Raw genomic sequence first — 11,750 nt, forward strand, 5'->3', positions numbered from 1 at the left:
ACAGAGGTGCGCTTGAAGTGGGGGGTGTGCTGTCCCTATTGGGCTGGGCCCTTCCCCATAAGGCCCCACCGTCGGGGCATAAGCGCCCTCTTGCTACCCATATGCGAGGCGCCGTCTTAGCCTTCCCTGACCAGGATCGCTCCCACACCTATAGCGTTCGTGATCGGCCTCCTCAACTGTGTAAGTAGTGCAAATTTCTCCCTTTTTAGAATGGCTCCACTTTTGTTGCCCTGGTTTATATCCCGGAGTACTCCTATGGCCGATCTGTCACCCAACCTACTTAAACAACCTAAAGGCTTGGTCCCGCCCCGTTTGGAGAATGACCCCTTATGGCACGACTTAGTCAGTTATTCTCGCAGTTCAGATAAGATTCGGGGTGCATTTAGTTGTCTTACATGAGACTCGGGATATTACCCACTCCATGGCATGACACCTTTCGCTCATCCATTCCGCCCGCCCAGACGCGGCGCCTTTTCTCATTATCATCTACCGACCTACCAAATAAAAGGCCTGCTAGGTGATCGAAATCGCTCAGGGAAGCTCGTCCTCTTATTGTTTGTGTCAATACTCAACTTCGTCAGTCTGGTTGAACAGCCTCCCAATGAGAGCGAGCCAAGACTTTGCTTGCTGTTTGTGTTTGTCCGCCACGGGTCGTCTAACAAGGCATGGGACCCATAGATTCATTGTCTGCTGTGCAGAAGCTTCCTTCCTGCACCTGCATGCGCGCTTCCCCAGAAGGAGGCACACATTGTAACAATTCATCGCGATAGCTGCCTTTGGCTCTACTCTAATTGGCAACGAGACAGTGGATTGATTCCTACACCTATGGGCTCAGGTTCCTTCCTCCTCTAGTCCGAATCAAGATGGCTCCTCTCCCAATGGTGTAAGGCCGTCGACTTATTGGGAAAAAGGAGGAAGATCACTTTGATCTCTTGTTTCGGAGAAATCAGTGGCTCACGAGGAATGGAAAGGAACATATTCTATTTGATCTCGAAGTCCTCATATAGCACTTCTTCCAATCCTGGATGGGGGATCACTTGTAGGAATGACATAATGCTAATCCATGTTCCACACGGCCAAGGAAGCATCGGTTTTTAATCTCATTATGACTTGGTCGTTCAAACAGCAGCGACGGTAGACTATGGCTAGGGTTTCGGCGATTGAGTGTAACAGATCAAGAACCTAAAGCTCTAATACCAGTTGTTAGGACGAACGTTACACACGCAATACGCACAACCCTATGCACAACCCAAAAAACAAGAGAAGAACACAAGAATTTACGTGGTTCACACGATTAGATTGATCGTGCTAGTCCACGGGGGCAACTAGGTTTTTCTTTATTTAGGTGCTACAAATGTTTACAAGTACAATGAGATTAATATATATAGACAAACATAATTAGGGTTATCTCCTAATCAAGGAAACTAGGGTAGAGACTAGGGCCGGCTCCTTTTGGGCTAGGGCCGGCTCCTTACTTTATGCCTCCTCCCTTTTGTCTAACTTAGTAGGCCGAAGCCTACATTCCAACATCTGAAGCATGCCATGTCTTCCAAAACATTCACTGCATGATTCAAACATAGTAGCAAACATCCATTCGTATATTACGAACGGATAATGGCACTGAATATTCTAATTCAACCTTGGGTCCCAATCTATCTGATAATGGAATTAGCCATCAAAGCTCGTGTTGATACACCCAAAGAATGGTACTGTCGAGGGGAAAATCGCCATCTGTTGGAAGTTGCCCGAGCTCACATGTTTACCATGAACGTGCCAAAGTACCTTTTGGGAGATACCATTCTCACTACCGCCTACTGATAACGCCTACCTAGTCGCCTACTCAAGTTCAAAACACCTCATTCCATCCTTCATGCTTCCTCCCTCACAGCTCCTAAACAGACTTCCTGCTAAAACCTTTGGTAGTTTGGCCTTTGTTCATGTACATTACCAGGATAGTACAAAGCTCGATCCTAAGGCAATTAGGATGATATTTATGAGTTATTCTCCTACTCAAAACGGCTATCGATGTTATTGTTCTCCCATGAAAAGACTTGTCTCTAGGGATGCCAGTTTCTTTGAAAACATTCCCTGTTTCTCTCCCAGCTCGCTTCAGGAGGAGAGCAGTCATCAAGAGCAAGAAGCTCGGTGGTTGTGGGGGTTAGAACCACCCCTAAATCAACCCTCTCCTACACCGTCTCTTCAGCCAACTCCTGAAACCCCTTCTGAAGCATCGTATCTCCCAAACCAAGACCAATAACCAGAGTTGCGTGTTTATTCTATAAAACAAAGAAATAATAAAGTCATGAATCCTCAATCCTCATCACGGTCAAGAAACCAACCTAGAGATAGTGGAATTACCACTTAATAAAAGGGTGGTAGGATGCAAATGGATGTTCATTGTCAAGTACAATGGCAATGGTTCTATGGAGAGGTACAAAGCTCGGTTAGTTGCAAAATGGTTTACACAAACCTACGGAATTGACTATATTGAGACCTCTGTCTCAGTTGCCAAACTCAACACCATCAGTCTTACTCTCTGAGTGAGAGCAGGTCCTCGCCCTTTATCCAGTATGGGTTTGTGCTCCGGGTGGGATAACAATGTCATGCAGTAACACACTGAGAGGTCATTTAAGGGCCTAAAACCCTATTTTTAGAGGCTGACACAAGGACAGTCCATTCGTGCTCTTCACGTGGGAGCACTCTCTGCTCTGAGATAGAGAATCGGGGATTGAACCTGCGCTTGGTGGATTCACAATTCACTGCCTTGCATTTTGATGCTCTGAGAATAAAGATGTTCCAGACCAATTTAGCAAAGTGACACTCACGCAAAACACTCCAGCAGCAAACTTGGATTAGGAATTACATCAGCTAGATGTAATACATGCATTTCTAAATTGTGAACTTGAAGAGGAAGTCTATATGAGCCAACCTCCTGATTTGAAGAAAATCCTGGTGCATAAATCTAGCAAATCAATATATGCATAATCCCTGTCAAGGGCACCTCAATGCTGTGTATTAAATCTTGAGGTATCGAAAGCACACTCCAGGGAAAGGTTATTTTTCAATAAATCAAGCGAATGAAATGTTGAAGTATTTACAGATGCTAATTGGGCTGGATCAATTGATGATGGAAGGTCTACATCTGGTTACAAGAAGCGGTGCAGAAGCTGAATACAAGGTCATGGCCCATGGATGTGAAGCAATTTGGATGAAGCGGTTGCTAAAGAATTAAAGATTGAATATCAAGGTCATGTCCAGCTCTATTTCATAACCCCATGCATCATGATTAAACAAAGCATGTAGAAGTGGATTGCCATTTTGTTACATAAAAGATTGATGGAGGAATAATCAAGATCTATAGTCATAGATTGAGGGGGAGTGTTGACAGCTGGAAATCAAATCAAATCATAAAGGATTTGATTGCATACGCTATCCTTCTCATAGGATTAGAATTGAGTGTATAAAAGGGAAAAAACCCCAATGAACTTTCTAATTTTGAATGATCAAGTCCCTGAACGAACAAGCCATTAAACTTCTTTATTTTTAATGATCAAGTCCCTAAACATTTTTTTGTATAAATAAACCATCGAACTTTTAGAAATTGGTTAATTACATCTTTTTAACCCAAAAAAGCTACCTATAATTGGCTAGAAAGGTTTTAAAGTAGAAAAAAAAACTGAAATCTGTTTTACCATTCCAAAACCCTACGTCATTCTAACCCGTCCCACTTAACGCCATTGCTCCCCTTTCCCACCCCTCGCTGCCCCATCATCATCTGTTAGGTTTTTTTACTTTAAAATATTCTTAGACAGTTACATGTAGTTTTTATGGGTTAAAAATTATGTAGGTAACCAATTTTAAGTCTGATGTATTATTTATTCAAAAAAAAAAATGTTCATGGACTTAATTATTCAAAATGAGAAAGTTTGATGGTCTATTCATTCAACAAAAATAGTTTAGGGACTTGACCATTCATAACGGGAAAGTTTGTTGGGTTCTTTTGAACTCTTCCCATATATTTTCCTATTCTTTCTACTCTTGCTGTATAAATAGGAGTCTATGTATTATTCAAATAAAATAAGAAAAAACATTTTTTCTCTAATCCTGCCTATAGTTCCATACACTCATAGTTCTACACAATCACACGAATGGAACCGTTATGTTGTTAAAGGGCATGCTACATAATGAGGTATGGTTTTTTACCTTGTATCTTCTATTTCTAGATGGGGCACCTTATTTTTGCTGATTCATGCCCCCACATGTTTACGACTGTCAGAATAGAGCTCCAGTGGTAAAATAAATTCAAGATTGAGTTGAAGTATACAGCTGTAGTAATTTTTATGCAAATATGCCTCAGTGTAAGACTAATTAGAAGCAAGCAGTTTAGGTGATGGGTAGGTATGTTTCTAGCTTTAGGTTTCTATTATGTGATTATAAATAATGAGCAAAAAAATAAACTGAAACTCCTACGAATTGTGTCGTCAGTCATCTTATTTATAGTTTTATTGGTTTCTCCCTCCACCCTTTAAGTATCTCGATATTGTGGATATTGAGAGAATGTGCTAGTGGGAAGAAGTAATATTGTGATTTCTATCTTGGTGACAGTAATTTAATAAAGGTTCCTCTGAAGTAAATATATTGCAATTTAAATGTGAATGTGACGTAGTAAGTTGTTTTTTCAGGGAAGGCTTGATGTCTTATAAGCAGTTCATTCAGGAGCTTGAAGATGATATACTGCCATCTGAAGCTGAAAGCAGGTATACTGATGCTGTGAGGGTACTCGCTAGACCCTCACCTGGGTTTTAGATATTGCTCTCCTCTTGGTTTTTTAAATTGTTAACATTTTACATTGACCTGTTCTACAGATATCAAGAATACAAGTCAGAATATATATCAACTCAGAAACGAGCTTATTTTGATGCTCATAAAGGCGAAGATTGGTACACCTTCTTACACATATATTTATGTGTATATATATCCTCCCCGTTATTCTGTAATGACAACCTTTTCTCTCTAATATTTGCTTTATGATGTAGGTTGAAAGATAAATACCACCCCACAAATTTGCTTGCAGTTATTGAAAGGTGTGCTTTTCATATTGTGTGGGAGAAGCTCATCGTCATTCTCAAAAACAATTTTGTCCATGTTAATTAGTTTATTCTTTTTTATCGCTATTCTTTTATAGTCTTGTTCTTGTTGCTGTTTCGATGCCAATTTTATATTCTTCCTGCATTTTCTTTTCAGGAGAAATGAACTTTCTCGGAAGTTGACAAAGGAATTCTTTCTTGATTTGCAGAGCGGATCATTAGATTTGTAAGATATGCTTCCCATTGTTTTATTATATGTCCTGAAGGTGCAATGCATTTATTGTTCCCTAACAACTAGTACACCTGTAACATTTCTTTACATGAAGCAGAGGTCCTGGTGTCACTGCTTCATCTTCAAACAAGTTAGGCCATGCAAGTAATCCCAATTCTGAAGATGAAGTCGATGGAGGTGGCAAAAGAAGATGGCATGGCCGCATTCCGACAAAAGAGTCGGATCCATTCCCAGCCGCTCCTAAGGCTCACCCAGTCAGTTCTGAACCCAGACGAATCCAGCTTGACGTAGAACAAGCACAGGCACTTGTAAAGAAACTTGACCTAGAGAAAGGAATAGAGGATAATATATTATCCAGAGCTGATAATGAGAGAACAAACAGGGATAAGTCCCATGGTGGGTCCAGCGCCCCAGTTGTCATTATTCGTGGTTTAGCTTCTGTGAAAGGTCTTGAGGGTGTTGAGTTACTCGATACACTTATTACTTATCTCTGGCGGATTCATGGTTTGGATTATTATGGATTGCTTGAGAGAAGTGAAGCTAAAGGTCTTCGGCATGTGAGGGTGGATGGCAAGACCTCAGATATAAACAATAATTCAGCTGAGTGGGAAAAGAAACTAGATTCACGATGGCAGGAACGATTGAAGGGTCAAGATCCTTTGGAAATAATGACTGCAAAGGAAAAGATAGATGCTGCTGCATCTGAGTCTTTGGATCCTTATGTTCGTAAAATACGGGATGAGAAATACGGATGGAAGTATGGTTGTGGAGCAAAGGGTTGCACCAAGCTGTTTCATGCTGCTGAGTTTGTTCACAAACATTTAAAGCTGAAACACCCAGAGCTTGTGATGGAGCTAACTTCTAAAGTGCGTGAAGATCTGTATTTCCAAAATTATATGAAGTAAGTTCATCTCTTGATAACCTTTTCTTTCCCTTTAGAAATGGTGCTAATGAAGATATTTGTAATCTGTAGTGATGAAGATGCACCTGGTGGGAAACCTATCATGCAGCCTTCTTTACCGGTATTCTTCCTGTTACATTGTTTGTCTCACCATGCTAATTTTTTTGCTTGACGTTATTTCCTTGAAACAAATAGTAAATGTTTCCTATTGGTGCTTCTGTTAACATGGTTTAATTTTCACTCGGAATGCTGCTAAAAGTTGCACTGCTTGTTTTGGATGTTTCATTATCAGTGGAACGGATGCTTTCTGGTTTCATTAAATGGGAATAATTCGTTTTTTCTTCTTCCCATGCCATACTATTAAGCAGCTATTTTTTGAGGTGTAGGTGCTCTATGGCCTGCAACCCTAAACCACTCGGCATGGCAAATTATCTAATCATCATATAGAACTACATAGAAATTTGATGATAATGGGACATTCCTGATGGAAACATCCTTGTACTTTTCAAGGCTTCTGTAACTAGTGGTTTACTTGAAACCTTTCAGGCACCACCTCCCAGCTCCTAGATAACATAAGCTGACTTAATTATTCATCGTCTTTGTCCTTCTTGGTCCAAATTCACTAAAATCTGAAGGTTCCCTTCTGCTTTAACATAATTATGGTCCCATCATTTAGACGTGAACATTCCAAAACAAATACACCATAAGAATACATAATACTTCAACTTCCATCTCTTATTAACTTCAGCATACCATGATGAGTTCTGCTTTGATTTTGTTATGTTGCACGACTAAATATGACTTGGATCTGTTTTCAGAAAGATAAGCCACAGAGGCGTAGACCTGGTGGTGATAACCGTATAAAAGATGAGCGTGGTAACCGCAGAGAACACGATAACCGAACCAATGGGGGTGAAAGATTTGATAGGGATGAGAATCCACAGTCAATGGAGTCGGAAGATGGGGGAAATCCTGATGACCCAATGTTTGATAATTTTGGTGGACAAGGTTTACATGTTGCACCCTTCCCTTCAGACATGCCTCCTCCTCCAGTATTAATGCCTGTACCTGGTGCCGGGTGAGTTCACTTTGGTTGTGATTGTACATATGCTATTACAGTCTTCTAACATAGTGTATGGTATTGGCAGTCCGTTGGGTCCGTTTGTTCCTGCTCCTCCTGAAGTTGCAATGCGGATGCTGCGAGATCAGGGTGGGCCTTCCCCAATTGAAGGGGGAGGCAGAAATGGGCCCCAATTGGGTGGCGCTGCCCCAATAATTGCTTTACCTCCATCATTTAGGCAGGATCCTCGTCGTTTACGAAGGCAAGTTCTTGTTTGATTTTAAAATTGGTAATGAACGCACACACATGCATATATACTTCCATACATGCATACATGGAGGTTCAGATAAGAAAGGGAAAAAAGTTAAAGATTGTATGAAAAATAATTCATATGTGAATCATTGGTAAAAAGTGGTAAGCAAATGTGGGTTCACATATGCATCTTCAAATGGGGTTTTTTTTATGGGTTTTTACCAATGATTCACATATCAATCATTTATTCTTACGTTCTCAACATGTGTGTGTATATAGGTGGTTTCATTTACAAACCCAACCATTAGTACAAAACCATACAGACCAATCTCAACTGTTCATCTAGTCTAATGAATATCTCGATTGTTTTTTAATATAAAGCGGTGAGGTAACAAATGAACTTTGATAATCTTCCATAATATCCAAATCATTATAAATAAACTCTTATCATTTCTATAAATATCTCAATTAATTGGTTTGTATGGTCTGTACTAATGGGAGTTTGTAAAAGATCTCTCCTCTCTCTCTCTCTCTCTATATATATATATATATATATATGATTCTGGTTCAAATGAGAACCCATATATTTTTGAGAGGGAACTAACCTTTAAGTGTATATTCATTGTTGAATATACACACTGACAAAATACAAATATGAGTGATATTTATTTGATTAACCTGAGCATTCAACCCGTTATGCGAGCCAACTAATCCTAAGGGACCACCTGTTTTGCGGGTAGCCCGGAGTCACCACATTTGAACCTCGCCACAAGGGGATTTTTATTCCTCCTTGGACTTGAACCTAGGACTCCATGCACTTTTGACCTTTGGAGCCCAAGCGCAAACCAATCAGACACCACTCTTGTGGTTAATGCAATTGATATTGATCAATGAAGATATATTCATCGTTGAATATACACTGATAATATACATATTTTGATGAAATTTGTTTGATGTATATTTATCAACGAATACACTATCAAATTAGTTCCATGGTTCTCACATGAACCCTCCCACACACAAATATATATATAAATAAATATATATAAATATATATATATATAGGGTTGGGTTGGGTTCCCGTAAGAAGGAGAGTTAGGTGAGAAGCTTAAAAGGAGATCTCCATCTTTAAATACACATTAGGATAAGATACACCGAGATGCACCGGATCAATCCCTGTATCAAACGCGATTCATGGGTGAGTTTGAGATTAAAGAAGATTAAGGGTCCAGATCCCTTTTTACGCTTCTCACCTTTGTTCTTTTTCTCACACGATCCTTCGCCTATATATATGTAGGGTTGGGTTCCCGTGAGACCAGTCTGTTTTCGTGAGACCCGTGACACCAACTTTTTACACTTGAAACTTCACAGCGAAAACATTGTGAAGGTAAAAAAATCCGAACCTTCACAGCAAAAACACTATGAAGGTTACCTTCACAGCATTTTACTGTGAAGTTTCAAGTGTAAAAAAGTGGTCTCACGGATCTCACAAGAACAGGTTGGTCTCACATGATCCCAAGTATATATATATATGTATATATATATATGTATATATATATATGTATATATATATATATATGTAGATCCTTTTGTCCAGTTAATGCTGTTCGGCAGAACTACTAATGGTAAGAGTGATTTCCCCCCTTATTGAAGTTTTTCAATCAATCAATCTTGTGATATTGGGATTAAGTAATGGTTAAGTTCGGTTTTATAGGATTAAAAGTTGATTTTTGGTGCTTGAAAATTTGTTGATGTTTGTTTATGTGCATACATGCAGCTATCAAGATCTTGATGCTCCCGAGGATGAAGTTACGGTGATCGACTACAGAAGTTTGTAATGTGAGATAGCTAAGGTTGGGATGCTGGTACTTGGATTTGGTTTGCTATTATAATGAACGTAAAAAGGGTTTGACTCTTTACTTCTATTGTGTAGGTTATATATATAGTCATCAAGCCTTTGCTTAGGAAGAAAGTAAAGCAAACAAGACTAGAGTTGAGGGAAACTACTAACATACATCTAATCCTCTTTATTTAGGAAAGGTTATGGAGCAATTTGATTTGCTACAAGAATTTGTTTACTTGCTTGTAGTACTACTTAATAAATAAATTAAAATTTATTTAGACAATATATAGTAAAAATAACAAGTGATGGGTGTTTTGAGGTTATGAAGAAGGATTGTGTGAGAAGCGTAAGAAGGAATCTAGATCCTTGATCATATTTAATCTCAATCACACCTATGGATCGTGCTTTATACGGGGATTGATCTGATGCATCTCATCCTAATATGTATCCAAGGATAGAGATCCGTTCTTACACTTCTCATTTTAACTCTCCTTGCTCGAACCAAACGTTCAAGGTTATGTTATACGTATTTTGTCATTAGCTGGGTTATGGGCAGTGTCAAAATTTTGAAAAATATGCCAAACTAGTCTATATGGGATGTCAGAATCTAGAGAGATATCTTACAAAATAGATTGAGCCTCTGTGGATAAGCTAGGCAGAATTAAGGTAATTAAGTCCAAATTTTGAAAAGATGAATAAACAGGTTTATATAAAAAAAATGTTATAAATATTCTAAAAGAGGCTATACTGATTGAAAAAACTACATCTTTACAAAATTCATATCAATCTATTGAATTGTTTGAATTTTTATGTAAAAGATTTATAGACGGGGTTAACCATTTCGATAATATATCTAAATTAACCCCGTCTTGATTGAAAGGAATTCTTAAGAATCCAACGAACAACCTACATTAAAAAAGATGAGTTACAGTTGTCTTGAAATTTTTTAGAGGTACAAGTTCTTATATTAAATATATAAACTTTAAAGCTTACTAACCTCCCATGTCTTTTACCTATTGAAAAATAAAATCATTTTTAATTTTAAGTTGCACTTTATACCATTATAATTAATTATTTAATTTACTTTAAATATCTTATTTTTTTCATTTTTTATTTGATACTTTTATTATATTAACATAAATAATCGTATATGAACTAAAATGCATTAAAAATATACGTTTATGTTTTTATAAATTATACCATGATAACCGTCTCATCAATACCTTTAAAAATGAGTCTAATATTGAATATTTTTAGATTTAATCATACTATTTAAAATCATGAATAGATAGGAATTAATTTGTTTTATACTCTTAACATTTTTATTTTTCATTTTACACCTTCATCGTATTAAAAGTACATAATCGTAGATTGATTAAAACACATTAAAAATGTGTTCCTTTTTTTATTACAAATTATATCATTATAAGTTTGGATGGTTTGATTGGTTAACTTTTATTGTCACACAAAACTAGGCTTTGAACAACGGGGGTGGGTCGGGTTGGGTCGGGTCCCAAAACAGAAAACCCGATCGGATTTTGGGGGGTTTTATGGAACCCAAAACCTGCAAATGTTAGATAAATCTTGCGGGTATCGGGTCAGTTCGGGTCTCAGGCCGGTTCGGGTTGGATTTCAATCCTCAATTTTTTTCCATTTTCCAGCTTCTTGTCTATTTCAAATTTTCCAGTTTCTTGTTGAAATGTAAGTATCTAAAACACAAATCTAAGTATCTAAGCGAGTAATAAAATGATTAAATGACTTCTTAATTCTTTGATTTCTATAACAAAATGTCAATACCGAACTAACGTCGGGGTCGTGGCTTGTGAACTAAGGTCGAAGTACGATTGAGGAAGTGAGGAGAGGAGTCGTCGTCGATTAGGAAATTAGGTTAGGTTTAGTTAAAACTTAAAAGGAAAAAGTTTAATACTAATTAAAATATCGGGTCATCGGACGGATCAAGGGGAAGTAGGATACCCAACCCGATCCTACTTAACCTAGGTTTAATAAGGTTTTAGGATCGGATTTTCTGCAGTTTTTGTGTCGGGTTGGATTAGGTATTTCGATATTTCGAGTATTGCTCACCCCTGTACAAAACATTGTACATATTTTGAGCATACAAAAGTTTATAATTGTTATTTTGGATCTTATCCAATATATTTGAGTTGTATGGAAACCATTTCTTTACCTCTTAATTTTTGAAAATGCTAGACCAATAGACTTTATTGCAAAGTCTGAACGTTGAAAATGTTAGACCAATATCCAAATGGAAAAATTGCATCAAAATGGAACTAACTTTCACCTTATAACCATTTTGGGGAACCAACTTTTAAAATCTTCATTTAAGGGTCTCTATCAAACTTTTTATTTATTTAAGG

General features: G+C 37.9%; 1 protein-coding gene across 3 annotated transcripts in view; it reads left to right on the plus strand.

Moving 5' to 3' along the window:
* Positions 1 to 9,642, plus strand: part of LOC112513347 (serrate RNA effector molecule-like) — a 26,518-nt gene extending 16,876 nt beyond the window's left edge. The window contains exons 4-13 of one of the 3 annotated variants that reach the window (XM_025119593.1): positions 4,683 to 4,757; positions 4,866 to 4,940; positions 5,037 to 5,084; positions 5,245 to 5,313; positions 5,417 to 6,220; positions 6,293 to 6,341; positions 7,039 to 7,298; positions 7,369 to 7,542; positions 9,310 to 9,387; positions 9,472 to 9,642. In XM_025119593.1, coding sequence (XP_024975361.1) covers positions 4,683 to 4,757; positions 4,866 to 4,940; positions 5,037 to 5,084; positions 5,245 to 5,313; positions 5,417 to 6,220; positions 6,293 to 6,341; positions 7,039 to 7,298; positions 7,369 to 7,542; positions 9,310 to 9,370 — 1,615 coding nt within the window. In that variant the 3' untranslated portion in view covers positions 9,371 to 9,387; positions 9,472 to 9,642. Of the gene's footprint in view, positions 1 to 4,682; positions 4,758 to 4,865; positions 4,941 to 5,036; positions 5,085 to 5,244; positions 5,314 to 5,416; positions 6,221 to 6,292; positions 6,342 to 7,038; positions 7,299 to 7,368; positions 7,543 to 9,309 lie in introns of all 3 variants that reach the window. The other 2 variants (XM_025119599.1, XM_025119586.1) reach the window with 2 other exon arrangements.
* The last annotated feature ends 2,108 nt before the right edge of the window (positions 9,643 to 11,750 follow it).

This window comes from Cynara cardunculus (genome assembly GCF_001531365.2).
Source record: "Cynara cardunculus var. scolymus isolate 2C chromosome LG 1, CcrdV1, whole genome shotgun sequence".
NCBI classification, from domain to species: domain Eukaryota; kingdom Viridiplantae; phylum Streptophyta; class Magnoliopsida; order Asterales; family Asteraceae; genus Cynara; species Cynara cardunculus.